Source organism: Camarhynchus parvulus, chromosome 11, assembly GCF_901933205.1.
Source record: "Camarhynchus parvulus chromosome 11, STF_HiC, whole genome shotgun sequence".
Classification (NCBI taxonomy): Eukaryota; Metazoa; Chordata; class Aves; order Passeriformes; family Thraupidae; genus Camarhynchus; species Camarhynchus parvulus.
Genome location: NC_044581.1, coordinates 20664336 through 20681340, shown reverse-complemented (window position 1 = coordinate 20681340; position 17005 = coordinate 20664336). Strand labels below are relative to the sequence as shown.

The 17005-nt window shown below is 38.7% G+C and overlaps 3 protein-coding genes across 8 annotated transcripts in view; 1 reads left to right on the top strand and 2 right to left on the bottom strand.

Annotated features, from left to right (window-relative positions):
• The window catches only part of CEP89 (centrosomal protein 89), a 34479-nt gene extending 32568 nt beyond the window's left edge, over positions 1-1911 (bottom strand). For 3 of the 4 annotated variants that reach the window (XM_030955811.1, XM_030955813.1, XM_030955814.1), the window contains exon 1: positions 1394-1911. In XM_030955811.1, the coding sequence (XP_030811671.1) occupies positions 1394-1432 (39 nt within the window). In that variant the 5' untranslated portion in view covers positions 1433-1911. The remainder of the gene's footprint in view (positions 1-1393) is intronic. The other variant, XM_030955812.1, reaches the window with a different exon arrangement.
• Positions 1145-5128, top strand: FAAP24 (FA core complex associated protein 24). Of its 3 annotated transcripts, XM_030955817.1 has the most exons (6): positions 1145-1603; positions 1871-1975; positions 2241-2392; positions 3000-3139; positions 3436-3588; positions 4645-5128. In XM_030955817.1, the coding sequence occupies exons 3-6, from the start codon at positions 2281-2283 to the stop codon at positions 4885-4887; spliced, it is 648 nt and encodes a 215-aa protein (XP_030811677.1). In that variant the 5' UTR covers positions 1145-1603; positions 1871-1975; positions 2241-2280; the 3' UTR covers positions 4888-5128. The 3 variants fall into 3 exon arrangements, with proteins under 3 accessions (XP_030811677.1, XP_030811679.1, XP_030811676.1); XM_030955819.1 differs by having other exon boundaries at positions 1145-1964; XM_030955816.1 differs by having other exon boundaries at positions 1145-1975.
• Positions 5129-7025: 1897 nt separating this feature from the next.
• RHPN2 (rhophilin Rho GTPase binding protein 2) overlaps positions 7026-17005 on the bottom strand; it is a 30558-nt gene continuing 20578 nt past the window's right edge. Inside the window, exons 8-15 of the mRNA XM_030955815.1 lie at positions 14938-15125; positions 13597-13753; positions 12996-13115; positions 12705-12899; positions 11559-11635; positions 10676-10822; positions 9717-9872; positions 7026-8488 (exon numbers count right to left, since the gene is read on the bottom strand). Coding sequence (XP_030811675.1) covers positions 8237-8488; positions 9717-9872; positions 10676-10822; positions 11559-11635; positions 12705-12899; positions 12996-13115; positions 13597-13753; positions 14938-15125 — 1292 coding nt within the window. The 3' untranslated portion in view covers positions 7026-8236. The remainder of the gene's footprint in view (positions 8489-9716; positions 9873-10675; positions 10823-11558; positions 11636-12704; positions 12900-12995; positions 13116-13596; positions 13754-14937; positions 15126-17005) is intronic.

Here is a 17005-nt window from a genome sequence, read left to right as displayed (position 1 = left end):
ATTTAAAAAACAATACTTTTTTTTTTCATCAGCAAGCACAATTTTTTTTTTTATGGTATAACATTAAATACCAGCTCAGAAAAACTGGGACCAGAGCTCCTACAAAAGTACTGTGAAGGGAACTGGATACTGGCTGAGGTTGAAGGGAGCTCTGGAGATTGTCCAGCTCAAGTTCCTGCTCAAAGCTGGGTCACCCACGAGAGGGTTGCTTGGTGTCCTGTCCAGTCTTGTCCTGTGTATCTCCAGCCTGGACCAGTGCTGAGCCACCTCACAGTATTTTATTATTATGTTTAAGTTAATTGTCTGCGTTTGAGTTTGTGCTTATTACCTCTTGTTCTCTCTCCAGGCATCAGAAAATACTATGCCATAATAATCCATCACGTTTGGGCAGATGTTACTTTTCTACGGAGTGAAACAGGCTAAGTTCCTGCTATTTCTGCTACAGATCTTTTTCCCCCCAATCATTCTTTAATTCACTTCTCCAACAGGAGAATGAAGATGCAGACTGGGAAATATTTCTGGTTTTTTATGAAGTCACATCAAATAATTAAATGGTGCATTAAAAGACTGCCTTTTTCCTCAGTCATGCAAACGCACTGCTCCCTAGTTCTGCATACGTGTCTGGCATGCACCATTTCTTCTACTACAGGCTGTTGACTGTAGACACGACTATGACTGACCCTACTGAAACTACCAGGGAACACAGCTGAAGTAAAAGTCATCCCACGGTAAAAGGGTGACAACAACAGAAGATCAATACTTTCACTGTAGTAATAAACAAAAATTCAGTTAGTTCAAGTACGTTAGAAGAGAACACCGGCACAACTGCTGACAGCCGTACAGCCTTTGTCTGCTTTGGGCAGCCGGTCAGAATTTTTATCAGCTCACTTTACAGTGAACGGCGCTTCGAGCATCGCCCCGGCAAGCGCTGGGAGCGAGCGAGCTGCGCTGCCAGCCCGGCCAGAGGGGAGAGGAGAAAAGGGAAGGGAAGGGAAGGGAAGGGAAGGGAAGGGAAGGGAAGGGAAGGGAAGGGAAGGGAAGGGAAGGGAAGGGAAGGGAAGGGAGAAGGGAAAAGGGAAAAGGGAAAAGGGAAGAGGGAAAGGGGAAAGGGGAAAGGGGATAAGGGGAAAGGGGATAAGGGGAAAGGGAAGCTCGGCGTTCCTGAAAAGCCAGGCAGGCCCGGGACTGAGGGAAAGGAACGCACCAGCCCCCAGACACCATTTTGTCTTGGTTTGGGCTTCACATTTTCTCCCCGATTTTCACTTTAAAGTGCTCAGCGATTACCGGCATCAGCCGCAAAAGCCACCGCCGGCCCCAGCCGCGCACAGAACCCTGTGTCCTGCTGTCCCCGCTCACGGTCACGGAGCCCCAGGCTAGGAGATGTGATACTCACGAAGGGGCCCCTGCGGCCTCTTCTGAACAGGAACGCCATCAGGACGGGACGGCTCCAACCACCGCCTCACGGCCGCCTCCTCGCCGCGTCGGACGCTTCGCCTTCGCGACCCGCCTGGAAACAAAGCCACGGCGGATTTGCTGCGGGCCCGAGCTCCTCCACTCAGCATGGGCTTTACTCACCCTCGCTCGGCCGTAGCAACAGCTCCGGGTGCGGCCCGCCCTCCGCTCCTCCTCCGCCCGCGGCCTGCCGAGCTCCCGCTGCCGTTTCCCGGTACCGCTGCCCGGCGGGCCCTTGGCTGCCGCGGGCGGCTCCTCTGGGCCGGGCAGCGCCCCTGCGGCCTGCGCCGTGGGATGTGTGTCGGTGTGGTACCGGCTTGTCTGTGGTGCTTGTACTTTAGTTCATGCCTTAGCCTCCAAGTCAGAACACCGCGTACAACTGGCAAACCTGAACATAATCTCTCCCGCCTTTTAATAGTTGGTCTGGAGACTTCCACCAGCTGAGGGATGGAGGGGCCTCTGGAGCTGGCTTTGTAATTCAGGAAGATTTCCACCCAGCAAGTTGGATGAAGGTATGGAAAAGGTAATGTGGGTTTTTTCACCATCTGTGTGTTTTAATTCAGGCTGAGTGGTAAAGCTGAAAGTGGAATTTGCAAGCCAGCACAACAGCCTGTATTAAGTGAACGGAGCTGCTGGCCGATTATGATATGTTCACCTTAACTGTAAGGAAACTTGAGGAAGTAGGCAGTGCCTCTTCCAGAATATTGCATCCTAAGTTTATTATTAAAATTTATAAGCTTGCAACAGGTTTGTAAAATGTGTTGCTGTTTTTGCACGTTTCTTTCTAGGGTGTAACTGCTACTGAAGGAGGATTTGAAAGGAGGGCTGATGACAACCAAAGCAAACTCTCCTGTGACAGCAGGATCTATAGTTGTCCCTTTGGGGCATATGATTGGAAATGAGAAGTGGAGAGGCTCAGAGCTAGCCCAAAGGCTACAAGGTAAGCACAAACTGGAAGAGGAAAAGCAAGTCAGGCAAAACATTCTCCTCTATTGCCCAGTAAGGTTGAGAACAGCTGGAATATGCTTTAGCCTGTGCCTGACTGGTCCCATATTTGTGGTACAGACTGTGTTAGCAGGCTGAAAGATCCCGTTTGTTTGTCATATATCTGTGTGATCAGCTCAGTTTCCAGAGCACTGCAGGGAAGCAGTAGAATCTGCTGTTGTGGGGCTTTACAGATTTGCATCTCCACTGAGCTCCCTTGAATTTACCTCCAAACTCTGCTACTGTCTTGCTGGCACAACAAACTAAATTATGATGCTCCCTCCAGAAAAGCATGTGATATTTTTGTTCAAGTCCAGAGTTTATTGGGCAGCTTTAGTACTTTTAAATCTGTAGATTGGAACTGCTATTAATTTGCATTACTAAAGACATCACACAGTAGTTCAGACTGCTTGTAATAGATTTACTTAAAGGGAAAAAGGCTTTCTATAAAGTTCATTATCAAGTCACTAGAATTATTGACACTTATGGAAGGCTGTGCTGTGAAATAATTGTTAGTATATTTTTAACTACTGTATTTTTTCTTCCAACACTTTCACCCTAAGGGAAAGTTAGACTCATCTTTGAAGATGGCTTGGGACTGGTGGACTTTCATCTTCCAAACAGAACTTGCATTTTACTTATTTCTGAAGCAGATTTGGTTGCAGGGGATGAATTCAAACGAAGATTGGTTAGGTTTAGAAATGTAAGTGCTGTATAAAGAGAAGTCTTCACTTGATACTTGTTTATTCCATGCTTCTGAAAACATTCTTCTTGTGTTGTTTATTTTTAAAATTCCATTTGAGATGACCTTTTAGGATAATTTTCACCTGGAAACAGAAAAATTCTGCAGCTGTATTAAGCCTCTGTCCTGTTTCTGCAACTTACATTCTTCCTCTGATTTGCTATTAGGCAGTTCATACTTGAAAGAATTTCTCTGTTACATTGCATTAAATTGTCATTAACAAGGTTTTTCCTAATATCTTTTTCCTTTCAATACAGGCCAGCAGTCTTAGGGGAATTGTAATCGTAGAGAAAACCCCAATCAGTGATCAGTACTACCTAGGAGTACAAAAACTTGTGGTACTTGAACTTGGCATGGTGTTGCTTCCTGTGGCAAATCAAGGAGAAGCTTCTCAGCTTATTATTCAACTAGTAAGTTTCTGTGTTATATTAAATTATGAGATGTATAGCAAAGCAGGTAGATCTCCCCAATGGTCATTTCAGAGAGAATACACAGGATCTTAAAGGAGCACAACATCATTTGAATGTAAGGAATAGAGAATACATAGGAGCAAAACATCATTTGAATGTAAGGAATAAATCTTCTGCAACAGTGGTACAGTAGTAGAGTTCAGTGGAAAGAAGGCTGATTTGGGAACAAAGAAAAAAGGCTGAAGAATATGATCCTGGATTTTTTAAATGTAATCTTGTATGAGGTGCCACTAGGTAGCATTAGGGAAATGTCACTGTCAAAATCAACTTGAGACTTTGCTTTCTCTAAGGCTGGGGAAACTGTTATGAAATTGTTTCTTGTTACCCTTTCTTACCCTTCTTCTTACCCTTTCTCTGACTGCATCCAAAAGGTGACAAAAACAATTGTTTTCATTTGTTTTTGCTATTAAGGAATTGTTGGTTTCTGTGGTGGTGTTCACAGGGGTCCCAGGATGAGAGAAGACACAAGAATGTTGACTCCATGTTTCAGAAGGCTGATTTGTTATTTTATGATATATATTAAAAGAAAATTATATATTAAAACTATACTAAAAAGAATGGAAGAAAGGATTTCATCAGAAGGCTAGCAAGGAAAGGAAAGGAATGGAATGATAATAAAATCTTGTGACTGACCAGAGAGTCTGAGACAGCTGGACTGTGATTGGCCATTAATTAAAAACAACCACATGAGACCAATCAAAGATGCACTTGTTGCATTTCACAGCAGCAGATAATTATTGTTTACATTTCATTTCTGAGGCCTCTCAGGAGAAAAAAATCCTAACGAAAGGATTTTTCATAAAATATGCCTGTGAGAGGTTTCTTAGTGAGGTTTTGTCAAACTGCATCCCATAAGGGAGCACACCTAAGGAGGCAGTTTGTATTTACACCTTCCTGGCGATTGCACTGAGTGCTGAGAGATGAAGCCGGGCAAGCCGTGGCCGCAGGGCTGTGGCAGGAGCGCTGGGTGTCACTGACTGCTCTCTCTGGCTGCAGGTGCGGGAGCAGAGCCGGGACCGCGGCTCCAACCCGTTCGTGGGCAGGCAGCGCGCCCGGCCGGCAGAGCCCGCGGTGCTGCAGGCGCTGCAGCGCATCCCCGGCGTGGGCAGAACAAAAGCTCTGCTCTTACTGCAGCGCTTCGGGAGCATCCATCGCCTCTGCAACGCCGACAGCCAGGAGCTGGAGCAAGCAGTTGGACAAACAGCAGCACAACAGATTTATACTTTTTTACATTCCTGACGTGCGCGTGCAGTGGTATTTTGCAAAACGAAAATTTGGGATTTTTCTTCTGAATTGTAACATTTTGGTTTTAATAATCACGTATTATGCTGATTTCTGTAATCATGGCTAGCAGCAAGGGGACTCTGATGCTTCTTTTTTACATCTGCTCTGTTCATATAGATTAAGCTGTGCAAATTGCCTTGGAAAGAAGTCTGTATTTTGCATCTGTCTGGAACAAATAAAAAACAAGAAAGCTGTCTTTTTCAGCATCCGTGTTACAAAATGGAAGAGCAATCTTTGGTCTTCCAGAAGAAAATCACCATATGAATATGTGCATAGTAACTTCTCAGTAACTGGAAATATGTTACATGTGTTTAAAAAGTTAGTATATATTGCTTTATAGTAACATTTTTGATTTATAATGTTTGGTAGTTCCTGTGGAAAGTCCTATTGGAAAACACATTTGACTTCTCACTAACTTATTGATCTGGTCACCCTCTGGTTCATGGGTCATTAACAAATTTATTCCCATGTGTCTAATATCCAAAATATTGGTTAATTCATGTTGTTCTTCTGAATATAGGTTGGCATAATAATAATAATAAATTCCAAAATATTTTTATAAATTACAACTTCTAATTTGTTAATTATACTATCAATCATACTATTATATACACTACAAAGAAAATAATATGGGAAACTTTGAACAAAATTCCTAATTCATACTACTGTTCCAGTATTAATATTTTGAAAATCTATTTGTAAAGAGGATTGGTTTTCCTGACATCTTGCATTTTATTTTAAGTTTTATTTTTATCCTATTTTCTAAGGGTAAAATTGCCTTTTGCCTTGAGGAGGTGTGAGAAAATCATCTCTCATACCATTTGGGAGTTTGGACCACAACAGGAAGGCAGCTGAGTAGGCTTTTCCACTCCCTGCTGTGGGAGCCTCTGAAAGTCCCCTCCCTCTTACACTGGTTAGCATGGACAGCAGGTGGACCTGCTATTTATATTGATTCTGTACTTGGGATGAAAATTTTTCTGTAACTTAGACATAATTATTTCATTTAGTGAATAATAAACATCAGGATTTCCAAAAGTACAGGAAAAGATACTACTTTTTTATTTTCAGGTAACTAGGGAGTACTTTAAGCATCTTTATACATGGGTTTGCTCAGATTTTATTCCTCTAAGGTTTTGTCACTTTGCTATGAAGACTGGATTTTACATCTAAAGGCACGTGGCTGTTATATTGCAAGACAAACACCTTTTCCCTATGGAAATGCTCAGTGCATTAAATACAGTTCAGCTGAAGTAGTAACAATTAATTTTAATGGAGTTACAGGCTGTGCTACTAATCCATTGCTAACCTTTCTTTCTAGGGCCTTACACATCCTTGTGGGTAGACACTTGGTACAAAAATTCCTGTGGCCTGAGCAGGAACATAAGGCACACACTCCTTTCACTGCCAGTTGAGTTAGCTGTTGGCTACCACTCAGTGTAGAACAGAAAACTAAAGAGTATTTATATGGCACCTGAGAGGTCCACATTTTTACCTGAATTGAGGGGTGTGTTTTAAATTTTAAAAAGCCAAGCTTTCCTCAAGCGAGTGTGATAATGGGAAGGGAAAGACAATTGTTCAAGAGCTAAGAGGGAAGGATTTCCAGGAAGACTATTGTAGTGGTTTAGGAGAAATGAAGAGCTGGAAAGATGATTGCTGTGACTTTGCTAAAGGCTTGGGGTACTTGGATAGCAATTTCAGCACCCAGGCAAAGTAAATCTCATCTGTATGGAATAGTGTGAGGCAGGGCTGTGCAGATCAGGGTCTGCCTGCTGCTTGTGTGTGTAAAAGAAGCACTACTACCAATACACCCAAAGAGTAACTGCTGAGGATAGGCAAGTCACAAGGAATTTACAAGTTTTTAATGTACCCTTTACAGGGAAACTAGAAATATGTTTACTCTCTTTGTAAGGAAGTTGGTTTTAAACTCTTAGTTGATATTGCACAATACAGGAACTTTTAAGAAAAGTATCTTAGATCTCTCTAAGCAACATTAGAGAAACGCACAAAAGTATGGCAACAGTAAATAGGAAAAACCTGTAAATTATGCTTTATCATCCAAGCTGCAGCAGAATTAAAAAGCTACTAGTAAATGGCAGCATCTGATTTTTATTCTTAAATAAGGGTCATCAAGATATTTACATCTACTACATAAGAAATTAAAAATAAATGAGAACTTTAAAGTTTACAGCAAGATGCAGATTTTTGTGTACATTTTAAGTATCTATCTACTCTGTAGATGGCAAAGTTAACTAACACTACAGTGTTAGCAATTTTCAATTAATTTAAGGAAACAGAAGAATCTCAAAGAAATGCTCACCAGTTATTTTTTGTCCCACTCCTTACTCTACATACAGCTTGCTCATTAATTTTTCCAAGGGCAGAAGATTTTTTTTTGCTTGATGTGATAGTAAATAAATATCCTGCCACTCAGCACAAGTACTTCTTTTATCATACTTTAAAGCATCACCGCAATTTATGTGCCCTTGAATCAATGTATTATAATATGTCCATTTTGAGATTTGTTTCACAGCTATCCATTTTATCAAGACAAGTGAGATACAAGTCTTAAGGTAAGTAGGTTAAAAAATATTTGGAATAAAGCCTGTTTTTAACAATTGGATCAACAGGCATTTAAAATGTTACCTATATCAGAAAAAAGAAGAGAGTAAAAGCCTTTTGGAGTTCTTTACCTTTTAAATTTTCAGCTTTGTAATTCTATTCCAGAATTAAATGACCTGTTCAGTAGGCTACACCTAGTTCTGTGAGGAAGCACCTCTGCATAAAAACCTAACTCTGTGACACTGTTGCTTGGCACAAGACTTGTTTCTCTGAATAATCATATTCCTTCTCACCTGTGCTTTGTTAAGATAATTCTTCAAAGTAATGTTAAGTGATTTATTATTGACTCTAAACTTTAGGAGCAAAATCATTCTTTAATGTGTCCCCTCTTATTTTGCATTCAGCATCAAGTTTGTAATAAATAACTCCCATCTAGCATAGTTATGACTATTTTTATGAAAAATCAGTCGTAACTGTATTTTGAACTCCCAAAGGAGTCCAGTCCTCATGTAAGCAATTCTGTAATCTTCATCTTGTTATTGCATACTTCCCAAAGGACTTCATTCTAACCTTCAAATACTTCAGTTTTACAGTTTCTGACAGCTTCTGACCACAAGTGGCTCAATGCACAGCAAATGAAGTCACCAGTATTTGTCTGGGTTTAAACATACGTATGTGAAGATAAAATTCATCAATATTTTTACATTTTAAACAAAAGTCACATTAAGAGATACTTCCGAAAGATTCAGTACAATGAACTTTCTGTATTGAAGAGTGTGAAGGGAGAAAGCTTCTTCTTAATCTGAGAGCTTCCAGCCACAGCTGAAGGAAGGCAGAGTGTACTTGCAGCTTTCTGTCTGTTTTTAGTTCCCCAGCTGAGAAAAGGGAGTTTTAGTGGGGCTTTCTTGGTCTGATCAATTTTATCTTCGTCCATGGCTAAACAGATTAAGGAGTATGTCTTCTGCATTCCCATAGAGTAAGTTGCACTCTTGCTATGCTGTGGGAAAGAGAGAAGCATTTTAAGAATCAGTCATCCAAAATGGGTCAAAATTTTGAGAATAACAAAAGGTTGCTGTGCAAACAGTTTTCCAGGGCAGACTGCAGCAAGCTTTCTGTGCTAATGACATTGCTGAGCACAAGGCCCTTCAGAGTGCTGTCACCCTCTGCAAAGCATAAAGGAATCTGTGATTTTTTTCTTGGGTTGTTAGACATTTACTGGCTTCTAGCATAACTATTTAATATACACAGTGACCTCCCTACAAAGCTCAAGTGTGTAATTCCTGCACAGATGTGAAGGGGAATACTTTTGCTGTCTTTGGGCAGGTTCTATAATGATCACAACTACAGGAGCTCCTGTGTGACATTCCCCTGGGATACCTGTAAGGCACAGCCTTCTCTGTCTCCTCTTAGCTTTGCCCTGAAGCAATTTGATTATATTCCAGCCTTTTCTTTCCAGTTGCAACTTGCAATGGCAGATGCATAATTCCTTATTTTCAATAAGGAAAACCAATTTTAACAAAACAAGAAAACCTAACAGCAGCAGGGGCACCTTAATAGCTTCTCAGGCAACATTACTTGAGTGTCTAATCTTGCCAGGGAATGTTGAAAGCATGAAGCAGTGGATTTAGCTGAACTACAGGTTCATTCACACAATGACTAAATTATTTAGAGCTTAATACTTTTTAACCTTGTGATGACTTTTCCTTGGTCAAAAGCTTCTATAGTAGCTTTGTAACTGACTAGACAGTTAAAAGTTCACCAAAAAAAATACATACAATTATCCATGATCTAATACAAAAGTCACAGATCATTTAGAATAACAGTGCATAGAAAATAAACATGTGGTCTAGGCTGTTCTATTTCATTCCATTATTGTTTCATTGTGGTTTTTCCCCTGATGAAGAGGGTAATGCCTTCATCCTCTGGGACAAGTTAGGGGAAATAAACTAGGTCTTGAAATTTTTCATGCAATTAATCTAAGTAGCTGCACTACAAAAAATCCCACCACCCAACCATTCTTAAGCAGACAGACTGCTTTAGCTTGCTAGGTCACAATGGTTTAAACAGATGGTTTAAAACTGAACACACCTCTGAAGGCTTTATATATTCCCAGGCTGAGTGGGATATCTGACTACAGGAAAGTAAACATTAACCAGGAATGCAAGGCAGGCAAATGACAAAACTCTGATATCAAATCTACCAAACAAATTTCCCTCATTACATACCAAAGATGCTGCTGTATCCTGGCAACTGATAACCTCCATCTCCACAGGCTGCTTTCCCACACTTTTCAATTTTTCCAGCACTTCATTGACACCAAGCCACTTGCAATCCACGCCAGCAACTGATACAATGTAGTCACCTTCTTTTAGGCCTGCTGACTGTCAAAAAATTGGGCACAGGTTATTACCCCGAATTACAAAGACATGTAAAATGCTTTTGTCATCACAGAGTATCTGCCCCAAAGGCATTTCACTCTTAGATGCTACAAACCCATTCTCTAGCCACACATGTGCAACTTTCTCAAGTACACAAACTACCTCTGGAGTTACCATTGATGTGATTCTGCTATACTCAAATGCTGGCTGTTTTTATGTTCTTTTCACTTTTCTCCTTAAGTAAATGAACCCTGGGTTTTGCTATGCTATTGTATTTTCCTGCAGTGTGTAATTATTTTTCTTCATTATTTTTATTTGTATTTCTGTGATTACTTCTGCCTTTTCTGTAAGTAAACTGCTTTTCACTGCATGCTGCTTTATCACTTTGGATTTTCCCTGAAAGAACAACATTACTAGCCAATAAAACATTCTTGCCCTTCTTTCCTTAAGCAAACACTACACCTTGCATTCCCTTCCTGATCCTTATTCTTGATGCTACCTTTTAAAATATTTATCCCTTTTAACTTCCTGAATAAGACAGGAAGTAACATTTGCTTTTATTATTTGTGACTTTTTAAGAATGAACAGAGAAAGAATCAACTCTAGTTTCATGTGATGTTGGGGATATGGATACTTTAACAATTCGCAGCATATATATCACTTAAAATGCATTCAGATTATAAGAATTAACTATCCTAATGTATAGAACTCAATAAATACTCCATCCACAAGTATGAACTAGCTAAAGGTACATTTTAATGCTAGAGTCTGCAGAGAAATTGTTCATATCACACCAGTATACTTACTGCTGCAGGACAAGCTGGATCAAGACAATAAACCTGTACTGGTGACCCTCCTTTCAGACTGAATCCAAGCTCTCCTGCTTCATGGTGGAGGCAAATGGTCCGTGGGGCTGTCCATCTCTGCTTGGCTGAGAACACTGTCAGTGGGCCCTGCAGGGAGCACAACAGCAGGCATATTGTGCTTTACTGTCACTTGTAAGTCAGCATTTCTGGTTTTGTAAGTCATAATGCTTTAAGCTCATCTATTGTAGATTTTACCCAGGTTAACTCCCAGCTAATTCCCTGGAAATGCAAAGGGATTTCTTGACTGTTCAGCTGGTACTTCAGACAGAGTGGGATAAAGGCAACTGCCAGGTTGTTCAGGATCTCTGTTAAGGTGTGCAGAATCTTCTGGCTGCATAGGCTGTAAGGTCCTGTGTTACTCCATTTGAAAGGAGATAAAACTGATTCATGGAACCTTGCATATTCTGATCCTAACCACATTCCCAGTTCCTTTTGCTCACTGACACATACAGAGCCATGAAAGACTGGCTGTGTCACATGCAAGTGACACGTTCTGCATGCCTGTCTCCACATACTAGGTATCTCTCCCTCCCCTTAAGTTGTGTGCAATTATCTGCTGAGACTTTGTGGGACTTTTATGAAGATTTTCAAGACTGAATGTTGTGCAAACCATACAGAAATGGCACTTCTATTCTTTGCTTCTCAAGTTTACTTAAACCTCTAAAGCTAGGAGGGATTTGTCCAATAGCTTCTGAAAAAAACTCAATTACTACAGGATCATTTTTTTCAGGCTAAAATATTTGTGTCCCTTCCCTCACGTTGGAGTGAATTTATAGTTGCTATCAAAATGGCAGAGGTTGGTCAGCATCAGTGTGTTACATACCAGCTTGTGAAAGAAGTCTTTCACTTTCACCTTGGAAAACTGAGGAGCAATTGTTTCTATTTTATGTTCTGTTTTAGCTGAAATAAAAAGAAAACCAAATTAATTTTCTTTTAAGTATTAGTTAAAAGACATAAATTTTTTTTTTTGCATTCCAAGCTAGATAGGAATTTGTCCTAAATTTTTACTGGGCTGTGGAAAAATTATATCTTTGTGGAAGTTTGTTAGATATCAGAACTGCCTTAAAAATATCTTCAGAGCTCAGAGTATCAATATGGAAAACTTTAAAAAAATCAGAAAAAAATTATGCTGTTCCCATTTTTAATTTATTTTTCTTTGAGAAGTTTTTAAAACCAGCACTCATAGTTTCCTACTGCATCCAAAGAGGAAAGAGTTGTATGAGCTGGACTAAGGTAGAAAAATAAAAATAGCCAAACTGAGGTAACAACCCAGTCTAGTACAAGAGTTGGGCTCACGAAACAGTTACTGTAGTTTTCCCCCAAGTAATTTTAACTTTTCAAGTTCCCTCATTTTTTCTAGCTCACAAGATGGTTACCAGAAAAAGCTGGATTCTAACTAACCACCATTGTGATCTACCCCAAAAACCAATGTTGCTAGAGACAGAAATACTGTAAAACAGTTCTAACAAAATAATATACTGATCAAAATATTGATCTGTGACTGAGGAAACAAGTAAGGAATCAGAACTTGTGGAATAGGCTTTACAGTGACTTCTGTGAGCCAGACAAAAGTTTGATAAGAGGATCCATGTTTACCCTGAAAGAATTTTCTACCAAGGTCGTTGACATAAACACCAAGAAATAAGGATAAATAAGAGAAACCTGCAACTGCCTATTCCAATGAGCACTTTGTCTCTTCTGACCGATGAGTAAAGTGTAAATTTATGAGTCTGTAAGAATGTATAAAAAGCATGCAGGCTATAAATACAGTTTGAGGCCTTCTGAAAATGGAGTGTTACTCTGTATTGTCTCCATCTCAACCACGACAGGAACTCTACAAATGTACAGCATATATTCTGCATTATTTCTGTTCTGTATGAAATACATATATATAAATTAGAGGCCTATCCCCATGAAAGCATATTTGCCCATGCTTAGATATCCTTTATTTCTGGCTGTGCACACTTACGCAGTATATCTGGAGCCTGAATGAGACTGAGGAAATCATCTTCTGTCTCTTGCTGAGCATATTTGAGAAGGGAACGTTTATGTGCAGCTGTCAGAACCTCCTGGAGAACCTCAATGTTGCGAAGCTTTTTGCAGAGCCCACACACTCTGAGAGCTTCTTCGTGGTAAACAATGGCTTTGCGTAAATGTGCTTTCCCTGCAAACATGAAAAACCCCTGCTGGTCATCCACAGACAATGAACACCAGGTAATTTTCAAATTGTAGCCACTAGCTGGGTGAAAGTGGCACTTACCTAATTGTTTTCTCTGGACTTTGTCCTTTAAAACAGCAAGAACCATCAGCCCTTCAGGCACATAGTCATAGAGCTGGGACAAGGCTTTCTCCTGCTGATCTTCATCATCACCAGGCTGCACTGTAATCATGGAAAAAAACTATTAATCATACACTTCTCTCTTGGTCCCCAGTTCCTTTAGGTGCATTATTGTGAATTATTATTGAGAATTATTACTACATTCTCTCCCAATGCAGTAAAATAAGTGTATATAAATATATAAATAAGAATTTCAGGCTTTAATAATCTACAGTATGGAAGTAATACTTACATGCCAAAACATATTCTGAACATAAATCTGAACTATTTAGTAGCATATAATGGATATATAATTTTTCCTTTGTTTCTGTCAAAGTTAGTTTACTGAATTTTCACATTTTTCTCAAAAGACAAAAAGAGCATGGCCTCATATCTGAGTGGGGAAAATGACCACAATTTAACATAAATTAATATTAAAGCACCAAAGTTCTTGGCTCCAAGACTTATTCACAGACCAAATGATAACTGTTGGTGTGTTTATTATTTTTATTTATATGAACATATAAAGAAGTATGATTCTTACACTCATGGTCACACAGAATGGTGGCAGTGAAGTAATGTGCCAGAGCTTTGTAATGGTCTGACTTTATTTGTGCCAGCTTAGACCAGGAATAGGGAATATTCTCTTTCACTGGTTCCTGATTCATTGCAGTGTTGACCAGCATGTAAACCTCTCCCACCTAAAATAAAACAAATAATAAAGTATTAGAACTTAATAATGTGAGATATTAGGAACTCAAGTAAGGGGTATCATACTCAGGCTTAATTTTATATACAATCACATCAAAGAAGGGTTAAATATGGTTAGGATTGATTGGAATTAAGTTTGGAGAAAAATTTGAAATGTTTTCTCTGATTTTTCCCTCCCAAGAAAGGTAAATCAATTTTGTACAAGAACAGATGGACTAAGTCAGTCACACTATATGGCTTCATAATTAAATAAAAACATCATATAAGAAACAGGTCTTAATTTACATATATATCTCATTAATTCAGTTGAAAAAAAGAGTGAATTGTATTCAAACAGTAGGTTTGTGCTACACTTTGAAACTGTGGAGTCATGCATAGCCTTAAGTTTGTGTGGTGCAGTTAAAACTGAAATATAATCTTTACATAGAGGAAATAAAATAGTTTTTCAAGCAGTGAATGCTGCTTTAATGGATCAAAAGAATCAAAAATCTTTCCCCTGCAGCTGATCAATCCTACAGATATGTCACAGAGGCTTTGCAGGGTTGGGATGAAAGACTTTGCCTGTTTTCCTTGTATGGAACTTTTGTACCTGCTACACTGAAATAACTGAGTTTGGATTAATCCAAAAGATTTTTAGGTTTCTATACCCTTCATGCCCTTCAGCAGCTGGGAAACAAGACAGGTTGGGTTCAACACTTAACAGGGAACCACACAAACATCCTCTGACCTTTTGTATATATTTCTGTGGATAAAATCTGTACTGTTTGAAAAACCAACATAAATAGCTTATAAAATACCTTCAGCAAGTTCACTGCCTACTTCTGTTAATCTCCATGAATTGTGAATGAAATAAATTGTAACAACTCTAGAATAATATTTAAATTTTGTTCACGTTTTAAACTTTTAAAAGGTTGTGCTTTTAACTGTAGTGTGTGAGCTGCCCCATGTTATTTTTGGTTTCCAGTAATGATTGTTAACATTTAAATTTAATAAATACTAATACTATATACTATTATATATAATAGTATACATATAATAATAATAGTATACACAATAATAATATTATATATATTATATAATATTAAATAATAATAATATTACTAACAGCTGTATGCAATAACACGGCACTGTAAACAGTTATTTTAAAGACTAGATTCAAAGTCCCACATTTTACCTTGGCAACTTCCTGTGTCATTTTTACTAGTGTGAAAAACTCATTACGTATTCCAGAAAGGCCAATCTGCTCAAAGACACACTCTCGAGCTTGTGCAAGCATCATTTTTACCAGTACATTCAGCATAGCTGGGCTCATGTCATAACTTGGTGTGTGAGTAAAGGTCTCCTTTAAGTAGCTTAGAACTCCTGCAATTACAAAATGGTTTTGTCACCATTACAAAGAAAAACAAGTGAACTTAATTCTAGTATGTACCATAATAATTAAGATTTAAAAGATATTTCTAGTATTGCACTACAGCAATCTGAAGGAATTCTTGGTGCATAAGAACTTAGACTGACCTACAGGTTTTGCTTTGCATTGCCATCAACCATCTCCAAGTACAGTTGTCAAAATTACAATTCTGAGGAGAAATAGAAACTGCAAGTTTTGAGGGCACTGCCTTCAGATTTGCTTGTAAAAGTTCTTGTGATTGACAATAAGACTGTGCTGAACTGTGACTTATATGTGGGAGTGGCAGGCTGTGGCTTATACAGAGGACAAAAAAGAGAAAAATCTGCACAGCTATAAGGAGATGACAGTAGTAGATCCTCTGGATAGAAGGAAATGACATAAACTATCAACTTAATTAAATATTAATCTTCTTTTCAGATGCTGCTAAGTGCATTGTGTGTCCTATTGGAAGTTCCAATCCATGCCTGTAAACTAGAATTTTTATTTATAGATATATAAATTAATAGGGTAAAAATAAGATTGTTCTCTAGCCATTTGGTTCCACCAAAACATCAGTAATTTCTATCATATATCAAATCTGAAACAAACACTAATGGTAGCGCAATACTGAGTAACAGTTTCATGGATGGGATGCCTCAGCAGGCATCTCATCAGACTGGTTTAGTGAGTTCTCCTGGCTTGCTAATGCTGACAGGCCTGCAGAGGTGTAACAGTTTCTGTAATCTTACTTCTTGCCACCACACTCAGTTCTGGCCATGTTGTGCAATATTTTCCCACTAAACAGTGTCTGTGATTTTTGATTTTCCATCTTACACTCATATCTGAATTTTTAATATGCCATTCAACAAATTTGAGGCACGGCCATCTCTACCTTTTTGCACTAAAAAAATTAATCCCAAATTTACCAGGCATACACTGAGTACAGATGGAGTGCCCTACTGAAAGGGACTGAAAGTATAGGATGAAAAAAACATGTTTTTTTTTTTCTCAACATATTTCTGCTTATGCTGAGGATAAATTCTGTGTAACATCATCCATTCAGCACTAGAAAACAATTAATACAGACTCTGTATCATGTCCTTGCCAACACAATGAAGTTTTACAGCACCATGCACAGGTACAATGAAATGCCTCCTGAGCATGCTGCTTTGGGGCCCTGCAAAGGTAACTGTGGCAGCAAATAACACCTTTCCAGTTTTGCATTAATTCTGTTCTGCAAACATGTTAAAGTGAAAAGCAGTGATTTTTTTTATTTACAAAATGAAGGAGCAGCAGTAAAATGGAGAAATTTCCCAAGTATTGAAATTTCTTTTAGATGAAACACAAAGGTTGAAAAATAATTTTTTAATTTATTTTAAATATGTATGAAGAAATACTACTTTTTTTTTGATAGCTGTGTATTCAAAGTAGGGAATTATGAAAATTCAACTGTTCTCCACAGCTTTTAGCACCCATACAGTGCACACCAATAGCCACAGATGTTAGTGCAGAAATAAATCCTATAGTACATATAAATTGCAAAGGACATGTCTTTAAATATTATGTGTAGCACAGATGATACTTACAAAACAAATCAGAAAATCTATTTAAAAGCCCCCAATGAAAACAAAAGACTTTATAATGTTAGTTCAAGGGAAAGTATTCCCTTTATTAGAATTTCTGTTTCTCCTTGCTTGGGACAGAGATTGATTATTTTGAACCTGACTGCCTTTGGAATCTATGGAAAACACGTAGTCAACTTCCAATGAATTGCAACTTTCACCAGAGGAAAAAGTAAGATTAATTTTTAAGACCTTCATATGGATAACAAGGCTTAAGGGTTTTTATCAAACCT

Excerpts from the sequence above, each read along its gene's own strand:
- FAAP24 (XM_030955817.1), top strand. The coding sequence starts at position 2,281 with ATGACAACCAAAGCAAACTCTCCTGTGACAGCAGGATCTATAGTTGTC. Across the intron at positions 3,140-3,435 it reads GATTGGTTAGGTTTAGAAAT|GCCAGCAGTCTTAGGGGAAT; the intron begins GTAAGTGCTGTA and ends CTTTCAATACAG. Across the intron at positions 3,589-4,644 it reads CTCAGCTTATTATTCAACTA|GTGCGGGAGCAGAGCCGGGA; the intron begins GTAAGTTTCTGT and ends CTCTGGCTGCAG.